A 23,987-nucleotide genomic window follows, 5' to 3' on the forward strand; every position below is an offset into this window, starting at 1 on the left:
TGAGAATAGCCTGACAAAATAGAGCACAGCACAGAACATATTGAGAATAGCCCAATGAACATATCAACTTATTTGCTCTTTAGCTTTTAAAATAGCAAGCACTCAACAAACAGAATGATTCCTATCACCGCAATTGAAATCTCAGTGCTAACTGCTACTTGATCGCTATACAGCTAACTGCTATTCTATTTCCATCTTTCCACTGCAACAGCAGCAATGGCCTGAATACCCCACCAAGTCATTCTTTTCATGGGCACATAGAATGCCGTAGAGTCAGTTTTGTAGAAAATGCCGAACTATGGTCATTCAGTATGTGGTTATGGCTAGAGAAGCATGAGAGAGAGAGAGAGGATAACATTGATTTGATTGGTGATATTTACATATGGCGCAGAAAAATATGAAAAGGAAGACTAAAGTGGGTTTTTTTTCTTTTCCATGATATGAACATTTTAATACATATACCTACATAAATTGACCACTAGTCCTAAAATTTGTTGAAGAAATCATACAACCTTCTCAGCAAACTTTATCCCTTTGAATATTCGGCTACCTGCCAAAAAATCACAAAAAGAGACGGATCAATCCATGCATGAGAGAAAGAGATCCAAGATGTATGGAACATGAATGCAAGGAATTGTACTACCATTATGCTCATGCTCAGAGTGGGAAATGGAAGAAAATATTTTGACAGAAAATTGCTAACTGATAAATCCCTAATTATGAAGATAAATCGCTCATTTATTGAAGCAACAAAACTGTAACTGGGACACACCATTTCAGTCGGCGTACCCATGTTGACGGGGGCGGGTACCGGACACAGTGCGGGTACACCGCAGGTTGGGTCCAACGCAGATCCGAACCTCCTTTGGTCAAACCAAAGGAACAAGAAAATGCTGATAACAAAATCTATGGTGGCATCGACTATTTCAAATCATCACTGACAATGATTGGGTTTTCTATTGTTATGATGATGTTGGAAAAGCCCAAGCTATCAAGAGATGCATTGTTGATGACGTGGTGGGACAAAGTCATTTATTTTCTTGAGTTCTCATGTGCACAAAATTTTGATAGCACGATGGGACAAGAGCAACACCCCCTATAGTGCAGGGCTCATTCATTGAATCCAAAGTACTATGAAAAAAAATGGCTAAGTGAAAGTGTTGGTTGAGTGCCACCACATGAGGATTCAAAGTTAGCAAGAAATAGGGTTTTATGTTTTAATAGGATTTTTTGAGATGTAGAACAAAATATGAAATTATATAGTGTGTTTTCAAAGTTTTATATGACACTATTTTATGGTTTAGAGGGGTTGTATCTTGTTTTCAAGCTACTAGCATAGCCTACATCTTATTGTTGTGAAAGAAATTGGAACGCATATGCACAAATTCACAATTAGAAGAAACAAACTTACTAGCATTTGGTGTTCGTGCATCTAACCTCCAATTGCTTTCACGAAGCAAAGAAGAATATAGGTAGCCAAAAAATTTGTGCATACTTCTTTATAGTTTGTATATCAAATTTTATGCTACTATTGCATATCTAATACATAATGATTTGATTTCTTTGCGAGCAAGAGAGCACTAAGTTTTAGATAAATATAATTAAAAGCATCCAGTATAATAACACTGGTCAAAAATATTAATGAGTGATACAACATACTCACAGAACCAGAAATCAAACAACCATCAGTTAAATCCAAACTAATAAGCCGACAATCAAAACTAACAAAAACTGAAGTGCACACAACTCACCCCAACAAACATCTTTGGTTCAACAAACGCAACATGGATCCAGAGGCCAATCAACTATCAATCAAACCTAAGACTAGTGACAACTGTTAGTTTTGCAACCTCCAGTCCGTCCCACGTTGGAGCTGCAAAACAGAGAGAGGTAAAGGGAGAGAGAGGTTTGGGAAAAACCGATACCCTGTTGTACATGGGTCGGCTGCAGTGTATTACTTTATATTAACATGAGATTACAAACAAAATTAGGATACTAGAATACCCTTTTTACAATAATCAATATTACACAATGCCATTAATGAGGAATTGGGTGTCACGGGTCTGGATCTTCAGATCCATGACCCGTAACCAGACTTATTTTCACCCTCCCTCAAATTGTGCATGATCTTGAATCATGAACAACTTGCCTTTTAACGTCCAAAATCTGTCTTTAGTCAATCCTTTTGTAAATATATCCGCCACTTGATCTGTAGTTCTAACAAATTCAGGCTCAATCTCTTTCTCTTCTACCTTTTGTCTCACAAAATGCTGGTCTATTTCAATATGCTTGGCACGACTGTGATGAATTGGATTAAAAGACATACTAATGGCACTCTGGTTGTCACATAAAAGAAGTGAACGAGATATCGATTCTCCTACTTCTGTCAGTAGATGTCTAACCCAAGTAGCCTCAGCAGTGGCGGCTGCCATTGACCTGTATTCAGCCTCTGTACTGGATCTGGCAACAGCCTTTTGTTTCTTACTACTCCAAGAAACCAAATTCATCCCAATAAATACACAATAGCCGGATACTGATCTGCGTTCATCTGGATCTCCCGCCCAGTCCGCATCAGAATAAATAGTGATCTCATGTGCACTTTGCCCATTTGTATTTCGTTTATATATGAGACCATCCCCAACCGTTCCCTTGAGATATCGTAGTATCCATTTAACTGCTTCCATATGCCCTTCACATGGGGCATGCATAAACTGAGAAACTTGATTCACCGAGTATACTATATCAGGGCGAGTAAAAGTGAGGTATTGTAACATACCCACTATGTTACGGTACTGTGTGGGATTATCAAATGGATCTCCATCTTGAGAGCTAAGCCTTTGATGAAGAACGCTAGGAGTGCTTAAGGGCTTGCAGTCTTTCATACCCGCTTTATTGAGAACATCAATAGTATACTTATGTTGAGTGAGAGTCATTTCTTCAGAGGAACTGTCAACTTCAACTCCAAGAAAGTACCGTAGTTTGCCAAGGTCCTTCATTTTGAACCTCTGATTCAAGAGATGTTTGACTTCTTCAATGTGATCATTGGAACTGCCAGTAATGATGATATCATCCACATATATCAACAACAGAGTAGTTGTGTCTTGGTCCTTAAATATAAATAAGGAGTGGTCAAGAAGAGATTTCTTAAAACCATATTTTTGTATTTCAAGAGAAAAGCTATCAAACCAAGATCGAGATGCCTGCTTCAATCCATATATCGCCCTTTTTAGTCTGCAGACATATTTTGTAGGATTACCTTCTGCGTAACCCGTGGGTTGTTCCATGTAAACTTCCTCTCTCAAATCTCCATGAAGAAAGGCATTCTTCACATCAAGTTGGCTAATGGTCCATTGGTGTTCAATGGCTAAAGAAAGTATGACTCGGATTGTCCCCATCCTCACCACTGAACTAAAGGTTTCATCATAGTCCTGTCCTTGCTCCTGTGTAAAACCTTTGGCCACAAGTCTCGCCTTGTATCGCTCTATAGTCCCATCTGGTTTGTACTTTATTTTGTACACCCATTTCGAACCAACAACATTTTTGTCAGGTGGTCTTGATACGACATCCCACGTACCGCATTCATGTAGAGCTTCCATCTCCTCATTCATAGCTTCAATCCATCTTCTGGAATTTGATGCTTGAGAGAACGTTGTGGGTTCATCTTCTTTATTCAAGGCTGTTAGAAAGAGTTGAAAATCTAATGAGAATTTTTCATAACTGACCCACCTTTCAATTGGATGGCGAGGACGTGTGGATCTTCTAGTATCAACAATGTTGGATGTTGAGGATGTGTCCATGTCTGAATCAACTATAGTGGGTGACTCTCTTTCTCGTCGAGTATATACAAAACCTCTATATCTTCCTGGATTCAAGGTTGAGTCTGTATTTTCATGATCAATCATCCCATCAGTAGACACAGGTATCTTATCCTTTTGAGTGCAATTTGAGCAAGCATCACTAGCTCCTGTGAGAAGTTTATAGTTCAACCAAGGATAGTAAGTCTGAACTTCATGTTTTGATTCTGAAGAACTATTTACATTGACAATCAAAATTCAATTCATCAAAGATGACATTTCTTGATATTTTGATGCGCTTGCTCACCGGATCGTAGCATCTGTACCCTTTATAGTCATCGGCATAACCCACAAACCTGCACTTCAAAGCCTTGTCCTGAAACTTATGTCTCTTTGAACTGTCAACATGAACATAGCATAAACAGCCAAACACATGCAAATCATAGTAGTTGGGGTGAATACCAAAAAGAGACAAGGAGACTTGTTTTCCAAAATAGTCATGGGCAATCGATTTATCACATGAACTGCAGAATGAAAAGCCTCTGTCCATAAAGTGATCGGAAGATTACTATCATGCATCATGCTCATCGCACTCTCAACAATATGGCGATGCTTTCTTTCAGCAATCCCATTCTGCTGAGGTGTGTGCGGGCAAGACACCTTTTTCCTTATCCCATTACTTTGAAGAAAGTTAGTAAAGTCAATGGAAGAGAATTCACCTCCTCCGTCACATTGGAAACTTAGGATGTTTTCAGAAAATTGGTTTCTGACAAAGGAATGGAAGTTACGGAACAACTTGAAAGTCTCAGATTTATGTTTCATGAAAAATATCCAGGAATAGCGAGAATAACTGTCAACAAATAAAAGATAGTATCTAGTTCCAGACATAGAAGCAACTGGAGCAGGCCCCCAAACATCAGAACAAATAGTCTCAAAAGGTCTTGAAGCTCTTTTATTGATAGAATGAAATGGTAAAACATGACTCTTACATAATAGACAACTAGAACATTTGTTGTCATTTACATTTATTCCTAAACTTGACTTGGGAATGAGGTTACTTGAAACAAGCTTCTCAATGAAATTATTACTGCAGTGACCTAGACGACCATGCCAAAGGTTTGGCTTATTGATTTCAGAGACACTAAAAACGCAGGTAGGATTTTCAGAAGAAGACAATGATGATTGGAGCTTCAAGTTTGGGTCTGCAGAGCGAATATGTGCTGAAGGATCTTCTTGAAAAACATACATATTGCCTTGTCGTTTCCCTCTAGCGAACGTCTCCTTCGTGCAGAGATCCTTAACAAGAACAAAAGAGGGAGTAAATTCAACTGAGGCTTTGATATCATCAACAAGTTTAGAAACTGAAACAATGTTTTTCTTGATATTAGGAGCATAAAGAACATTTGAAAGATTGATGGAAGATTCAGGTAAGGGTATGATGGAGTTTCCAATATGTGAAACAGAGTGGTGTGATCCATCTCCAGTAACTATACTACTTCTACCAATGTAAGGAACAAGTTTTAGGAGCTTACCTGCATCTCCAGTAACATGAGTCGCTGCGCCAGAATCTACGTACCAAGTGCCTTGTTCATTCTGTTTCAGATTCAATTCTGCTAAGGCTGACAATAACAACTCCTTTACTTCTCTGTTGGTCCTTGTATTGTCTGTGCCTCTTTTTGCTTCAGTTTGTGTTGATTTTCCTTTATTTAGGGGATTGAACCAGCAGTTAGCTTTGATATGCCCCCTTTTATTACACAGAAAGCAAGTAGGAATTGGCCTTTGTCTTTGTGGGTTGGTATATGAGTTGAAGGTAGGCAATAATCCACGACCTCCATGACCACTTCTACCTTTTGTTCCTTTTCCCTTGATATCATAGTTTCCTCGTCCTCGTGCATAAGTAACCCCTGTAGCAAGAACTTCTTGTGCCCCAGTATGCATAGATGATTCTTCAGAAAATCCCTTTAGATTCATCTCATATTGTAACAATTTTGCATGCAGATCTTCAAAATTGGGCAGCTCAGGTAAACATAACAGAGAAGTGACAATCATATGATAGTCGTGTCCCAATCCACTGAGGGTTTGTTGTACCAAATCTTTGTCAGAAGCTGTACTTCCAACAACTGCTAACTGATCTGTGATGACCTTCATTTTGTTCAAATATTCCATGATGGTCATGGACTCCTTTCTTAACATTTGAAATTCTCTTTTAAGAAACATAATCCTGGCCTGAGAAACCTGTGAGTATGTCTGAACAAGTCTGTTCCAAAGTTGCATGGCAGTGCAGTCATCTGGAATGGCTACAAGAACCTCTTGTGAGAGTGTTGATGTAATATAAGCAACAAGCGCTTGGTCTCTTTTCATCCAAGCCACAAATTCAGGATTTCTAACATATACGGTAGTAGATTCCCCTTTGCTGTCCCTTTCTTCTTGTGATATGAACTCAGGAGGAACTGGAATGGATCCATCCAGATGTCCAGAAAGATCTTGACTCCTAATAAAAGGTATGATTTGCCTCTTCCAAGTCAAGAAATTTCCATTATTTAATTTTTCAGACACAAGTTGGCTGAGGAAACTTGAAGAAAGAACTGACTGGTTAGGAAGAGAATTCATGTTTCACAGAATGAAGAATGTATTCAGCACAATCTACTTACACCTGCAGTTCTGTAATTTTTCCTTTTTTTTTTTTGCATGAACTAATTCAGATTGCTGATACGGAACAGAAATTTAAAGACAATCAGATTTCTGATTTGTATATGAAATGGAATGTCGGATATGAAAATCCAAAAAAAAATGTGCATATGTATTCCTAATGTCAGCTTGTTAATGGCTGAATGAGGGAATCTGGGCTGAAGCACTCAAGAGATAAAAACAAACAGTGGCGAAACCAAGGTTCGACCACCACCAACGTAGGAGAAAAAGAAACTGTAGAAAGAAAAATTGAGAAAAGAAGAGGATGAATCCAAAGTTGGCTGGATGAGAAAAGAGGGGGAGTCGTGATTCCCAGAAACCGAAAAGAAAATCTCAGTTGTCTGGATCAGTCGAGAACCCAAGAAGAGACGAGAAACAGGCTGAGACTGACTGGGTCAGTCGTGATTCCAGAAAAGAATAGGGAATAGGTGTAGGATCTGCTGAGACTGATTGGGTCAGTCGTGAATCCAAAAAGAAAGGAAAACAGGAACAGCCGTACCTTTTTTTTTTATTTTCAGACTTTGGAAGAGGAAATAGAGGAGAAGAGGATCTTCAGACGTGTCTTTTTGAATCGATCCCAGTTTCAGCTGAAGCGTGGCTCTGATACCATGTTAGTTTTGCAACCTCCAGTCTGTCCCACGTTGGAGCTGCAAAACAGAGAGAGGTAAAGGAAGGGAGAGAGAGGTTTGGGAAAAACCGATACCCTGCTGTACATGGGTCGGTTGCAGTGTATTACTTTATATTAACATGAGATTACAAACAAAATTAGGCTACTAGAATACCCTTTTTACAATAATCAATATTACACAATGCCATTAATGAGGAATTGGGTGTCACGGGTCTGGATCTTCAGATCCATGACCCGTAACCAGACTTCTTTTCAACAACATGTCACTCATAATCCTTGGGAATCTAAACTGATAAGATGACATAAGGTGTACACATAACTCACCTCAACGGCTAACCCTAACCCGATAACAAGGCCAAAAAAGATTATGCATCAAACAAAATTCTATGATGGTCAAAGCAAAAAGCCATAGAAAGACAATAACGAACTCACGAAAAGATCAATTTCAAATAAGGTGAGTTCAAATACATAAATTGATTTAAAAGTCACAATTTCAAATCAAGTTCAATATAAATTTAGAAATAAGTGCAATCATATGAAACACATGATGCCTCATGACAATTTTACAAACTTAAACAAGCAAATAAGAGACAAGGATCATGCCCAATATAAGCAATCTACATAAAGGACATGGAATTATGAAGTTTGAGTATCCTTCAAAAGATAATGGAATCATAAATCCACCAATCAAGGAACACGTGCGCTATGGCACATTACATATAAAAGATCTAATAAATCTCAATAAAGAGACAAGAATATATGATCTTATTAAAGAATAGCTTCTAAGAAGTTAAATCTAAATGATAAGTCTACTAATAAGACAATTGAAGAAAAACAAGTAGAGATTCACAAAGAGCTATATAGAAATTCAATAATATACATAATTATCTCTAACCATGAACCCACATATGTATACAAGAAATTTTAACATATATAAAATCTCTAAGAAGCATGTTATAAAATATCAATGCACAAGAAAAAAAGCACTAAGGCTTACAAGAGTGCACAAGTACACAAATCAATAAGCCACCAATCAGCAAAAGCACATAAAGCCACTAAGGGCTAAACGACAAGCATACAAGTCTTAAAAAAATATAAGTTTTAAAAGTGCTCATGAAGAAGCATAAACACAAGAATCCACTAAGAGAAAAATATAACACATAATAGAGAAACATGCTTAATATTATTAAAATATGCATTTGAGTACATGATGACAAGCCATGCTTATGCCATTCAATCATAGTAACTTGTGGCATATACCTAAAGAACTCCTGAAAATAATCTAGATAAGATATTTTTAAAATAGAGCAATATCACTCAAACATACATGGAATAACACATTCACAGGATGATAGAAGGACCCTACGAGAGCATAAAAAACATCTATGTTATAACCAATCAGTATGGAAAAAAATTCTATGATTCACAATCTTAATCATGGAGTTCATGAAATATATCTTTAAAATTCATGCTTGGTACACATACGTTAAGACATTCAAGAAAAAAATACAACATGAAATTTAATATTTTGCAAAACATGAAACACATATAAGACTTTAAGAAACCAAATATTTTTGCAAAATATAATTTTTCAACATACATATCCATAATCTAAAACATATATTTTATATATCAAAATCCAATCATTTTTATATATTCCAATTTTTTTTTTATAAAACACCTACCATACATATTAAAATAGAAAAGCCAGAGACACATACCGGAATGTAAAATCCTTGAATCCATAACATTCATTAACACATATTTTTCAAGACCATGATGCCTTGCTCCTAAGTCACACGGACTCGGCTAGGGAGGCACCGCACCCAAGTCAACACGCCCCGACACGGGTGCGGCTTAGGACACGGCCCGGACTCGGTCAACGACGAGTCGGACTCGGTCAACGACGAGTCAGACTCGGTCAACGACGAGTCGGACTCGGTCAACGACGAGTCGGACTCGGTCAACGACGAGTCGGACTCGGTCAACGACGAGGCGGACTCGGTCAACGAATCGAGGCTGAGTCCGTCCTCGTTTTGGACTCGATCAACGTTGACCGAGTCCAAAAATATCTATTTTTAGGGCAAAAAAATGATATTTTTATATATTTTTTAAAAAGTATATATATATATAGCATGAGTCTCAAACATAAGCCCCCCCAAAAAAATTTTGGGACCCACACCGAGAGGAGCCCCCGGACCCCCTTTCTGCAAGGGCAAAAGTACAATTTGCAAAGTTTGTAAAAACACTCATGCTGGTGCCAAACTTTTCCACACCCAGTTCAGATTTTCTGACTGGGGCATTTTTCAAAATTTGGAGTGTTTTCTTTGCCACTAAGCTCGACTTTCAACCGGCTTAGTAGCAAAGAGGGGCATCTGTGAACACCCCAAATTTTTCAAAAAGTTCAAAAAAATCCCTTTTTGCCCCTAGAGGACAATATCCACATATATGCACACACTAGATATATTATTATTATTATTATTATTATTATTATTATTATATTTTTTAAATATATATACATATATATAGTCGTGTCCCCGTGTCCAAAATTTTTGAAATTGCACCGCACCCACACCTATGTGACATAGCTTTGCTCTGATACTATATCACGAGATGGCATGGATCCCGATGCACTCCAAAATGAACACTAAGAACAGAAATATAATATATTTGAATATGAGCTCGCAATAAGGAATAAAAAGAAACACAAGTATTATGAATTAATAATTTCATTAAGAATAAAATTCAAAAATACAAAGAAGAAATCCAAAATACAAAGAACTTAACTACAAAACACTCACAGAGAAAACCTAAATTTACCCATCACTCTCACACCCACAATAGGCACACACACCCACATTTATAGAGAAAAAAGAGAGGAAGAGAGAGACTAAAGAGAGGAGAGAGAAGTCATTTCTAGCCATTGGACTAGGTCCAACGACTAAGATTGACTAGTTGTTGGACTAAGCCCAACGACTAGTCAAGTCAACCTTGGTTGACTTAGATATACTTAGATATATACATGTATACATATATATAATGTATATACATGTATATGTAGATGTATACATATATGTATATACATAATATATCATTATATATAACAAGAATATTATATATATATGTATATATATATGTATATACCCACATATGTATATATATATATATAAGAATATGTACAAAGACAACACTATTCTTAACATTACTATTATCTGAAATTGTTATCAGCTTGTTATAACTTGTTTCTTCAATTGTTGATTTGTTGTAGCTTGTTGCCTCTCAATTCTTATTTGAATTTTGATTCTTTGAATAAAAGTTGTTAGCTTGTCACTAGTTTAGTTGGTTGTTAAATGTTAAATTAATTTATGAATTTGATTATCTAAATTTATTTTGTATTTATGTGATATTTAATATATATATATATATCCATATCACTGTACCCACATGTTTTGGAATTGTCGTGTCGTACCCTCCGTACCCATACCTGCACCTTGGTTGTTAAATGTTAAATTAATTTATGAATTTGATTATTTAAATTTATTTTGTATTTATGTGATATTTAATATATATATCACTGTACCCACATGTTTTGGAATTGTCGTGTCGTACCCTCCGTACCTGCACCTGCACCCGTACCCAGGTGACAGAACAAAACCAAATAGTGCCATGTTGTGAAGTCCATTTTCTAGCAGCGAGTGAGGCAGATCCTGAGAAGTCTAATCAAGTTGATTTTGAGTTTGTTATTTGAGCATGAGGTGAGCCCAGGTCTTTGTTAAGCTTAGCACAAGAAAACTGATGCTCAGGCGATCTATAACCTCCCTCATGCAACTAGAGATCTAAAGAGATCCAAATGAGTAGAGACCAGATAATAACCCTTCAATGCATATTAAAGATCCAAAATAGTTCAAATGGATCATGTCTAAATAAGGACATTTTTAGTGCAAATCCAAGATACAAAGAGCTTGGATATGAATAAAGACTTTTTATTGCAGATTCAAGATCTAAATAGAATGAGCTGGATTCAGATAAACACCTTTCAATGCAAATCCAAGGTCTAAATAATTTATATCCAAAGGCAAACAATTCACACAGAGGGTCCAAAAATATAAAACAAAACAAACAATCCGAAAAGGATGTAGTTGAAATAAATAAGCTGTCAATGCCCCCACATGAAAAGAGATAAGAATAAAAACAAAAAAAGGAGACAGAGATGCTGACATGAGCAAGGAGACAAGTTACAACCTATGTCACATAGACACGGCTGTTTGGCAGCCGAAACTGTGTGGACATGGCTATATATGGATCCTAATATAATGGATACATATATAATCCAGAACCAGACCCAAACTCTCTTTCTCTCTTTATATTTATATATATATATATATAGAGAGAGAGAGGTGTCCCCGAATCCGCACGCATACCCGTACTTATGTGAGGTTACGACTGTGACCAGATCCATACCAGATATGAGACAGAATGGATGAAAAAGAAGATAAAGAATAGATGAACAAAAAAGAATATAGAGAAGAAGAGAGGAAAAATGAGAGGAAAGAAATAAGGATTTTAAATTAGATCTATGGATTACCAGATCTAGTACAGAAAGAATGAAGAAAAAGAAAAATGGAGGAAAGAAGGAAAAGAAAAAAAAGGAATAAGTTAATGGAGGGGAAGAAATAAAGTCTGAATCAGATTTGTGAAAAAAGAAAAATCAGTTTAAGATCTATTGGAAAAACAGAATGGTTCCAAGCAATAAACAGGAAGAAAAAGAAGAGATAAGAAGAGGAGATTTAGTGAAACTTACAGTTTAAGGGTGTAAGGAGATGCAGCTGGCCTCCTAGAACTCGTGAAATTTGCAGCAGGTTTTTAAGGATTTACAAGCATGAGGAAGAAGCGTAGAAAAGAAGGATGGGGAAGAGAGAGAGAGGAGAGGAAAGGGAGAAGGAAATTTAAGGAAATGATTTTGAAATACCTCCAGAGAGGTTTTCTCGCCTAGGGGTTGTTCGCCTAGGCATCGAGGTAATTAAATTTATTTTTTGACACGGAAAAAGAAGGAAATTTCAATAGAGAAAAAAGAAGGAAAAAGAGGGGAAAAAGGAGGAAGAGGAGAAAAAAGATAAGGGGGAGTGGCAAAAGGAGGAGGAAGAAGAAAAGGAGAAGTTAAAAAAAATAAGGTAAAAAAGAAAAAAGAGAGAAAGAACAAAAAAAGGAGAGAAAAAAAAGGTTTGGGGCAGGAGGAAGAACAAAAGAAAAAAAAAAACAAAAAGATAATGGCAACCATGTTTCCACGGCCTAGGTGGGAACAACCTAAGGGCCGCCTAGGCGGGCAAACAAGGCCTTACTGCCTAGACCCATAAGCCTAGGTAGTAGCCCTGTGCCCAGCCTGCCTAGGCACCGCTTTTGACAAATAAGGAAATGATTTCAATTTTGGACCTTGAACATATTAATATAATAGTTGTGAATCTCTTTAGAAAGAATATCTTTTGTCTCCATCCACGTTTGGGTCCAGGTTTGGTTTCTATATTCAATCATCCAGTCCCCGACACCAATCTGACCCATTAATAAGCCAACCCGGGTTTGGGATTTTGAAAAATCTATTTAGTCAGACATGGTTCTTTTTATGCTTGATCCAACAACTACCCGAACCTAAACTCGGTTATTAATTATAGGGGCAGAGATCCAGGTTGACCCTAACCTGACCCCGATCCAACCAGTCGACAGCACTAACGGGAAGAAAATCATGGCAGAGGACCTTGCCACAATAGCAGTCAAGAGTTCCAAAATTCGTACTTAACCTTTTTCCTTGTAAAGAAACAGCTTTTTGTTTCAATATGTTCTGAGTTTAGAATCTCACAATCAGTGCCCAACAAGAATTTGTAGGATTAAGATATTTGTTCAACCTTAAGGCCATAAAAAGCAGGTTCTCTTTGTGTTATATAGAGTTTAAAAAATCTAGCAATCCCATTAGTAGTATGCATGTCTTTAAGTTCCATAAGTGTTATACAAGGGGGAGTTCTAATCGCCCGGACACCATGTCTGCAGGACGCCCACCGCATGGGGCCCACGTGCGCCCATGCAAATGCAGGATGCCCCGGACGATGCATCCTGCAGATGTTGTTTTGGCGTCTCACAGCATCCCACCCCTCCCACATAGCAGAGTGGAACGAACGCTGATGGACACAAAAGAAACGTGTTGGGGTATACCCCGACACCATTATCATAACCATCCCACTTCCCCCTGACTACTTCCTCTCTTCTCCATCAGCTCCCTCTCTCACCCCACTGCTTCCGCCGGCGTCCTCTGCTCCTGACATCCTCCTACCCGGCGTCTGCTGACCAAAGTCTCTCTCTCTCTCTCTCTCTCTCTCTCTCTCTCTCTCTCTCTATATATATATATATATATATATATATATATATATATATATATATATATATAGAGAGAGAGAGAGAGAGAGAGAGAGAGAGATGTGTGTGTGTATTTTGCAACTAGGGTTAGGGTTTAAAATCTGTTTTTTTCAGCTATAGTTATACATAGATTTTAGAGGTTTTGCATTTGAATCACTATTTTTGCAATTTATTAAGTTAATGCACGTTAAATCCAATTTTTTCGGGTATGCATAGATTTTAGGGGTTCTATATTTTAATCTCTAATTTTGCAATTTATTTAGTAAATGATGCTAAATTCAAATTTTTTTTGTAAGCTTTAGATTTTAGGGATTTTGTACTTTTTAATCCCTATTTTTATAATTTATTGAGTGATTGATGCTAAATCCATTTTTTTTTAAATATACTTTAGATTTTAGGGGTTTTGTATTTTAATCCTTAATTTTGTAACTTATTGAGTGAATATAAGTTAAATCTATTTTTTTAGATATGTTTTTTATTTTAAGGATTTTGTATTTTAATGATTTAATCTCTATTTTTGTAATTTATTGAGTGAATGTATGGTAAATCCAATTTTTTTTAAGTATGCTTAGATTTTAGGGGTTTTGTATTTTAATCCCTATTTTTGCAATTTATCGAGTAGATGCTACATCCGATATTTTTTGTATGCTTTAGATTTTAGAGATTTTGTATTTTAATCCCTATTTTTGTAATTTATTGAGTGAATGAAGCTAAATCCTTTTTTTTGAGATATGCTTTAGATTTTATTGTTTTGTATTTTAATCCCTACTTTTGCAATTTATTGAGTGAATGTAAGTTAAATCAGAAATTTTGTTCGGGTATGCTTAAATTTTTAGGGGGTTTGTATTTTAGTCCCTAGTTTAACAATTTATTGAGTGTATTTTAATCCTATTTTTGCAATTTATAGATTGTTTGCTGATGATATTGTTTTGATTGATGAATCTAGAGTTGGGGTTAATGCTAAGTTAGAATTATGAAAACAGACATTAGAAGCAAGAGGTTTTAAGTTGAGTAAGAGTAAGACATAATATATGGAATGTCGGTTTAGTAAGCAACGAAGTAGTGATGAGAGTGTAGTGAAGCTTGGTGAGCAAGAAATACCAGTGGATGACTGTTTCAAATATTTGAGATCTATCATTCAAAAGTATGGAGAAATTGATGGAGATGTAAATCATAGGATAAAGGTTGGGTGGATGAAATGGAAAAGTGCGACTGGAGTGTTGTGCGGTCGTAGAATGCCATTGCGGTTGAAGGGAAAGTTTTATAGGACGACAATTAAGCCCGCTTTACTATATGGTACGGAATGTTGGGCTGCCAAGAGACATCATATTCAAAAAATGAGTGTAGCTGAGATGCGTATGCTTAGATGGATGTGTGGAAATACAATAAAAGATAAGATTCAAAACGAGGAGATACGTAAGAAGGTAGACGTTGCATCCATTGAAAATAAGATGAGAGAGAATCGTTTACGGTGGTTTGGACATATTCAGCGAAGGCCTAATGATGCTCCAGTTAGAAGGATGGAGAAATGGGAAAATACATTAGTTAAAAGAGGTCGGGGTAGGCCTAAGAAGACTTGGATGGAGATGATAGAAAAGGATATGAATGCTTTGAACCTCACCGAGGGCATGGCATTGGATAGAAATGATTGGAGGAGAAGGATTCATGTGGAAGACCCAGAATGATTTTTTTTTTTGTTCATATCGCCGACCCCAATTGTTTTGGGATGAAGGCGTAGTTGTTGTTGTTGTTGTTGTATAGAGTGAATACATGTTAAATCTAAATTTCTTTTTTATGCTTAGAATATGAATCTTTTTATCAAAATACACAAATTTTAAGCATTTGTGTTCAAGTTGTCCACGATGATGAATCAAACGCAGGACACATGGATAGTAGTGTTCTAACATGGTCGATGCAGACAAGGACACCATGTGACTGTCCTAAACAGGGTCAGGACAAGACTGGACAGAACATGGTGTCCTTGTCCAGCGTTGACCGTGAATCAAACACCCCCTAAAGCCATAAAAAAAAAAACATTGAGATCTCTTGTTAAGCTCAAAAAAGTTGTTCAATTGCTTAAATATTATCAGGATGCTGTTATGTCCAGAAAAATATAGAAGAGCATGCCAAATAAAAAATTGTTGTTATTGTCTTCTGAATTATTGTAATTGTTATTGTTATATGAGGAAAGAAAAGAAATGGCAAAACATAGTCTCTGAACTTAACTCGTTTAAGTCACAGTCCAGACAGAAGAAAACTGCATCATATTGATACAAGAAAAACAACATAATAAATTAAGAGGGCATGTTTGCAATGCCCTGTGATTCTTGGATCTTCTCAAGATCCTGTGATTGTAAATCACAATCACAACACTTTCTCAAGGTTAGTGAAACATAAGAAAAGTACTTGTGATTGTGATTGCCAACTGTGATTGTTCTTGCCTTGAATCTTGTGAAAGTTGGTCACAAGATTGACATTGTGGCCAGCAATCACAGCTTCTACTTTCTCAGCTGTGATTGCTCATCCCCACCTGTGACCAAAGAAAACATATCCTAAGAGGAAGAATTCACAGCCAGGGTAAATCAAACTCCCGATCAACTTGACAATTGTTGTAAAGCTGCAGAACCTTATCAAGCCGAACCCCATAAAGAACAAATTAAGACGGTTGAATATGCTGAAATTACAAATACAAACACAAGAAAATTCATAAATTTAGTACAAGTAATTTCCTAGGACTTTCTTGTCATGTAAAAAGAAAACAGGAAGGGAAAAAGGATTTACATTTTGTTATTTCTGTACACAATTATAAAAGTATTAAAGCATAATTTACCTTCAAAATGAATCCCTTCCAGAACTGTGATCACCATCACCGCCAAAGCCACCAAAACTACCAAAACGACTTGAACCAGACTCACCAAAACGACTTGAGCCAGATTCACTGAAGCCACCTGAATGGCTGGAACTAGATCTCCCAAAACGACCACCGAACCGGCTTGAGCCGGAGTCACCAAAATTGCCAGATTGACTGGACCTACGAAAACCACCAGAACGGCTTGAGCTTGAATCACCAAATCCTCCATATCGACCAGAGTCATGTCCACCATGGGAACCAGAATGGCCTGAATCAGAATCACCATATCCACCAAAGCGACCAGATGAACGACCAAATCCTCCAGAACGGCCAAACCCAGAACCACCATAGCTCCCTGAACGACCAAACCCTGAATTGTCATAACTACCAGAACGACCAAAGCCTGAACCACCTAGACGACCACCTCTTGAACCTCCAAAAGATGATCCATAGCGGCTGCCACCAAAGTCACCAAACATATCTTGACTCCCACCCTCCACAGCAATTCTAGGAAGCTGAATCAAAGGAGAAAGGAACCCATCAATTAATCAGTTGTCCTCTCCTCCTACATGCACCATCATAAACCCAAAGACAAAGAGCTAATGAAGAGAAGCAAAAAACACCATCAAGGTGAGACATATCTATAAGTCACTTGAATCAAACAAGCAGCAATAAATAGATTCCCCATGCAGAAAATGAGAGCATGAAACAAACGCATAAAGTCCCAGAACACTTATTTGAACTAAAATTTACAAAAATACACAAATATGATACTAGTGATGCAAACACAGTGCATACCTCCTTAAATTTGCCTCCTACATCTCTCTCGATAAGCCGAACAGCTCTAGTCTGCTGCTCTGAATAGATTAGAATGGCACGTCCTTTCTTACCGGCACGCCCTGTGCGGCCCGATCTATGAACAAAGAGCTCAGAGGTGCTTGGTAGCTCATAATGTATCACCTGGCAAACAGTAAAGTCCCAAATTACCAAAAAAAACATGTGGATGTACAGGCGGCACCTCATAAATTTGAAATGCCTTAAATACAAGATAAATATCAAAGGTGAAAAAGCATACATATGCAGAAAAACTTGAAATGGCACTGAACCAAAAAAGATCAACCTTTAGACCATGTACAAGACAAATATTAAATGTACAAAACCAAGTGCGTGCAGAGCAGTAAACTGATGAACATAAAGATGGAAACAAAGAGATGAGAACACACATTCTGATGTAGGACTGTGGTGTGTCACTGTGCCCATCTGTATGATGTACATTAAAGCAACCAGAACTGTAATTGGCTATTTTTCAGCTAGGATTTTTCTTAAAAGATTTTCAAAACTGTGGCTTTTCTCAGAAGTAAAAAAAAATCTTGGGAGCTTTGAAAAAAAAAAACTAAAAAAGTGATACCAGATTCTGAAAATTAAGATGATGACGTGTAGATGAAGAGAATTGAGAGAGAATGTGAGGGAGGATAGATGGATGTGGTTCGGCTTAAGAAAGAGAGGGAAGAATAGTTAGTGATGAGGGAGAAGTAGTTAGAGTGGAGGGAATCTCTAACTCATAAAAATATTCTAAGTGGAAGAGCAAATATCCAGCTAGGAAATCCCCTAACTAGAGCCCAAATTCTCACTGACTAGAGAGGCCAAGGAACTCATGAGAGTTCTAATTCACTGCCAAAAGATGATACAACGAACTAATAAGCCTCTATTTATAGGCTCTATGGGCTATACAAAATGTCAATCTTGCCCATGGATATAAGTTTGCATACCCATCCTCAATACAAAGACCCAAATCAAGTGACAAAAGTAGATTCAATATTAAGAACATAAACCGGACCTAAGGGAGTCTAACGTAGGTTTGTATTACCACCATTGAGACCCCACTGGCCTCTCCTGCCCTCAAACTCATAGTTGTCACGGCATGAGTATGGGATAGCATAGAGGATCTCAAGTTGTACAAGAGTCAAGGAAGCCAAAGTGGACCAAAAGAAGGTGAAGATAAAAAGGACCAGCCCAACACCACCTCCTACTACTACTATACTAGCCTTGAGTACAAGGCTATTGGAAGCATGGTGGATTGTATTTGTGACCTACCCCATGGAGGACGACTCTTGTGAAGGAGGAGTGTACTATGCTAGCTTGGTTCATCTAAGCTTAATGGGGGTTGACTAGGCCTTGCATTGGGATTGGGTCAAGTATTTGTATTGGGATTGCATCATATGCACATGGGCGACATTAGCCAAGTGAGGAAGAGCATAATTGTCATTTTAGGTGAACCATGGGGCCTATAAATACACCCATGCCCACTCATTTGTATCATCCATTATTAAATCCAAGAAGACTCTTGAGTCTCTTTGCCCTCTCTCTAGTTCCTAGAGATAGGATCTGCTCTAGTTAGGCAACTAGCTAGAGATTGGCTCATACACTAGCTAGTCACCCTAGTGTCTGGGATTTCCACCCTTCACCATCACTCTCCCACCTCTTCCTCTCCATTTTCCTTACCTAAGGATAGCCTTATATCAGAAATTCAACCAGTTAATAGCATTGCTTCACAACCCAACTACAAGGAATTGCCTCAACACAAGTACATGAGTACGTCCTGTAAAATTGTCTATGACAAGACAATACGCATACGAGCACAAATACTTTAGAAAAGATGTGCACGAATGCACTCTCACAACACTTGAACAAAGTACGCAAAAGCGTAAAAATAATAAACATGCACTATGGCATGTATTTTATAGAAAGAACAAAAAATGCTTGAGACTCTCAAGCTTGAAGATTACAAGGGGGAACACCCCTATTTATACAAGTGCCAAAAGGTGCACAAGGGGGGGCTCCCAAAGGAGTCGTTGGGAGCCTTAATAAAGAACAAAAAAGAAAATAAAAAAGAAAAAGTAAAAAAAAATTACAAAAAAATAAAAAAGGAAAAATTACAACATATTCCAAATGGAATATGCGCAAAACAGTGAAATTACAATAATACCCTTTTCGGGTAAAAATATATAAATATATATATTTATATATAGAGAGATATATGTACATATAATATATTATATGTAAATGTATCTCTATGTACATAAATATATATATATATATATTTATATTTACAACAATGATTTTTAGGAGACACATTTTAACACCCCCCCTAAAACTTACGGTGTGATAACCGCAAGTTTGTCAAGAAGGAAATGAAATCTAGGCGAACATAGAGCTTTTGTGAAGAAGTCGGCAAGTTGATACTCAGATGTCACATATGGTAGATCAATGACCTTCTTCAAGTATTCTTCTCTGACATAATGACAGTTCATCTCTATATGCTTTGTTCGCTCGTGAAAAGTGTGGTTCTTGGCAATGTAGATTGCACTTTTATTGTCACAGCATAGCTTTGTTGGTTCTTTGACAACCACTCTCATATCTTCCAAAAGACGTCGAATCCATACAATTTTCATGGTGGTAGATGTCATGGCTCGATATTCGGCTTCAGTGGATGACAAAGAGACCTTTTGTTGTTTTTTACATCGCCATGATATCAAAGATTCTCCTAAGCAAATACAAAAACCAGTGGTGGAGTGACGGTTACTAGGGTCACCTCCCCAATCTGAGTCAGTATAAGCAAGTAATTTCAATTCAGAAGATGAAGATAGAAATACTCCCTTATTCACAGTTCCCTTCAAATATCTGATGATGCGAAGCACAGCACTCATATGAACGATTGTAGGAGCATGCTGAAACTGACTGGCGATGTGTATAGCATGTGACAAATCAGGTCGGGTAATGCTAAGATACATTAAAGAACCTACCAACTGCCTGTAAGGAGTAGGATCGGTTAGAGGAACACCGTCGTCAATCTTCATTTTTGCTCCCACAACTTTAGGAGTTTCGCATACTTTGTCATCAGAAATTCCTGACCTGTCAATAATCTCACAAGCAAGTTTAGACTGAGATAGAAAATAACCATGTTGCGAATAGGCAACCTCAATTCCAAGAAAATATGTCAGAAAACCCAAATCTGACATTTCAAATTTTGAAGTCAAGACGGACTTAATACCCTTAACTCCTTGAACATCATCACTTGTTATTAGCATATCATCAACATAGAGTAACAAAATTACAATCCCTGCATTAGATTTTCTAGTAAACAAAGCAGTGTCAGTATAACATGAGGAAAAACCATTTTCCAGCATTACACTGGTAAACCTATCATATCAGGCTTTGGGGGTCTGCTTTAAACCATAGAGGGTCTTTCGAAGACGAAGAACTTTATCTTTAGGAATTATCATGCCTGGTGGAGCATCCATATACACTTCTTCGTTAAGATCACCATTTAAGAAGGCATTTTTAACATCCATTTGAAAAATGTTCCAATTTTTAATGGATGCAATAGTAATAAGACACCTAACTGTAACCATTCGGGCTACAGGGGCAAAGGTTTCTTCACAATCAATTTCATACTCTTGTCCATACCCTTTCACAACTAAACGAGCTTTATACCTTTCTAGAGAACCGTCGCTCTTAGTTTTAACTTTAAAGACCCATCGACAGCCTATAGTTTTCTTTCCTATAGGTAGAGTTTGGAAATCCCAAGTTTCTGCCCTTTTAAGGACATTAAGTTCACTTTGCATGGCTTCTTGCCATTCTATACATTTTTTAGCTTCTTCAAAATTTCTTGGTTCAAAATAAGAGTGAATGGCACTAAGGCAAGCCCTATATCGAGGTGAAAAAGAATCAAAAGAGACAAAACGAGTTGGAGGTCTCCTATTCCTTTCAGATCTTCTATGGTCGAGAATAGGAGTAAGCTCACTATATTAATCAATAACACTTCTAAAGGTGTCTTGGTTTCTACGAGAGTAGGTTATTGGCTCACTTGGAAATCTACTTTCTTGTTCATTGAGTGAGTTATGTTCACCAATATCTACATCATTTTCCTCATCATGGTTTAATGATACATCATCATCACTAGATATATCATCATTACTAGACAATAAGTCGAATAAGAAAGAGTAATCAAAATTTTCTTGTTGAGAAACATTTTTTTCAAAACCACTTTCATTTTCTAAAAAAGTTACATTTCTAGAGACATATAGCTTATCATCTCGAAGGTCATAACAACGAAAACATTTTTGAGTTTCAGAATAACCAAGAAAGGCACAAGGAATAGCCTTGGGAGAGAGTTTGTCATTCTTATCCGTAAGTATGAAGCACTTACATCCGAAGACCCTTAACCTATTATAATCAGGTTCAAGCTTATGTAATACCTCAAAGGGAGATATTTTTCCTAATATCCTAGATGGTAAGTGATTTATCAAATAGACAGAAGCAAGAGTTGCTTCAGCCCAAAAGTTTTTAAGAATATTTTGAGATATAAGAAGGGTCCTAGTGGTCTCAATAATGTGCCTATGTTTTCTTTCAGCCAACCCATTCTGTTGAGGCGTTTTAGGACAAGACCTTTGATGAACAATTCCATGATCCTCAAGATATACCTTAAATTGATTGGAGAGATATTCTCCTCCGGAGTCACTTCTAAAAATCTTTATGTTACTGTTGAATTGATTCTTAATCATTGAATGAAAATTTTTAAAACACGAAAACACTTCATGTTTAAACTTAAGAAAATATATCCACGAATATCTGGAAAAATCATCCACAAATATTACGTAATAAGAAAAAGCTCCTTTTGAAACAACAGGTGCAGGTCCCCACACATCTGAATGAACAATTTCGAAAGTTTTAGAAGAGAACATAGTTCTTTGCTCAAAAGGTAAACTTCGCATTTTTTTGAGAATACAGTCATTACAAGAAAACGAGCTTTTACATAGGTCTTTTGCAAAATGTAAATATGATAACTTGGTGATATTAGGATGACCAAGTCTTTTGTGCCACACATTTATATCTTTATGTCGGGTAACATTACACAAAACTTTTGGAACTTGAAGAGATTCCATATAGTATAAATCTCCTCTTCTAAAGCCTTCCCCAATCAATTTTCCGGACTGGCGATCCTGTATTAAACATTTATCACAAGAGAATTTAATATCGCAGCCATGGTCCGTGAGTTGAGAAACAGAGAGGAGATTTAAGTTTAGCTTATGTATAAATCTGATTTTTGGAATAAAAAACTCTTGAGTTTCAAAATTACCTATTCCTTTAATTTCAAGAGAGGTTTCATCCGCAGTGGAGACATAAGATGGGGAACCATTTTTCGAGTAATCGGTAAGTGAGAAAATGTTTGGGGACATATGAAAGGATGCACCGGAGTCCAAAAGCCAAGAGATTTTACCTGGAGAGGAAGTAGTGGATACGGCCGCACCGGAGGTAGATCCCTTGAGGAGAGGTTGAAGAGCTTCCACTATTTGATTTATAGAGAGGGTCCCACTCGAAGATGCCTCCTCCTTTTGCGGTACACCAGTGGTAGCCATGGCTAGGAGCTTCTTCCATTTGGGACATACGGGTTTGATATGCCCCGGTTCTTTACAAAAATGACAAATAGTTTTGCTATAGTCCTTTTTTCCTCTTTGACCACCATTTTCGCCTTGATTTTGAAATTTAAAGTGAGGGGGACGATAGGTTCTTACATTGTTTCCGGGTCTTGATACGGCATTGACCTCACTATTTTCTTCAATATTACAAGGGACAGCAAGAACATTTATTACTTGTTTACATAAATTCATACGAGTATCTTCACCACTTAATTTGGTGAGAACATCTTCAAGAGAAGGGAGAGAAAAAGAGGAAAGAAGAGATGACCTTATTTGCTCAAATTCGGGCTTTAGCCCATTCAAAAAGTTGAAGAACCGATCTTCTTCAAGTTGCTTGTGACGGAGCTCAATTGCCTCTCCACTCCATTTTGGTTCAAGCATTGCAAGCTCATCCCAAATAGAGGAAAGATCGGCAAAGTATTCCTTAATCGTCATTTCACCTTGAGTAAGGGAGATAGCCTTCTTTTGAAGATAATACTTATGAGATAGATCCCTTGATGTGTACATTTTTTCAAGATAATGCCAAGCTTCCGATGCCTTTTTGAACTTAATAATGTTGGCATTAATCTTGGTTTCCACGGATGAGAAAAACCATGAAAGAATCTTAAAATTCTTCATTTCCTATTCATCGTGTTTCTTGGAGTATTTTTCAAGGGCTTTGGTTCTTTCTTCTCCCTCAAGAATCTTGATTTCGCTTTCATTTACCACGGTAATCTTGGGTTCCGGTTCTGGAATTGTGCCAAGTAGGTATCCCCATAGGCCCTTCCCTTTTATATGATCCTCCATATTTTCGGCCCAAACATGATAGTTGGACCCATTTAATTTGAACCCAAGAGCAAAATGAGACTCTTTTTCGCCCATTAGAGAGTAAAGAGGGAGGGAGAAAGGCGTACCAACACAATATTTCCAACACCAACTTTGCACAAGATTCTTCTAAAATATTTGAGAAGAAAGATCCACCACTTCAAACTTCAAAGATCGGAAGGCACGTTTTTCGAGGCACTCGAAAAAAGGAGAATCCCACGATCTTCAATAATCAACCTTGCTTTGATACCATGTAAAATTGTCTATGACAAGACAATACGCATACGAGCATAAATACTTTAGAAAAGATGTGCCCGAAAGCACTATCACAACACTTAAGC

The 23,987-nt window shown here is 37.2% G+C and overlaps 1 protein-coding gene across 1 annotated transcript in view; it reads right to left on the minus strand.

The window, feature by feature from the left end:
* Positions 1–337: 337 nt before the first annotated feature.
* Positions 338–23,987, minus strand: part of LOC149844900 (DEAD-box ATP-dependent RNA helicase 53, mitochondrial-like) — a 60,821-nt gene continuing 37,171 nt past the window's right edge. Inside the window, exons 6-8 of the mRNA XM_089997384.1 lie at positions 17,162–17,323; positions 16,343–16,878; positions 338–550 (exon numbers count right to left, since the gene is read on the minus strand). Coding sequence (XP_089853510.1) covers positions 16,345–16,878; positions 17,162–17,323 — 696 coding nt within the window. The 3' untranslated portion in view covers positions 338–550; positions 16,343–16,344. The remainder of the gene's footprint in view (positions 551–16,342; positions 16,879–17,161; positions 17,324–23,987) is intronic.

This window comes from Nuphar pumila, chromosome 2, assembly GCF_984573655.1.
Source record: "Nuphar pumila chromosome 2, dmNupPumi1.hap1.1, whole genome shotgun sequence".
Lineage (NCBI taxonomy): Eukaryota > Viridiplantae > Streptophyta > Magnoliopsida > Nymphaeales > Nymphaeaceae > Nuphar > Nuphar pumila.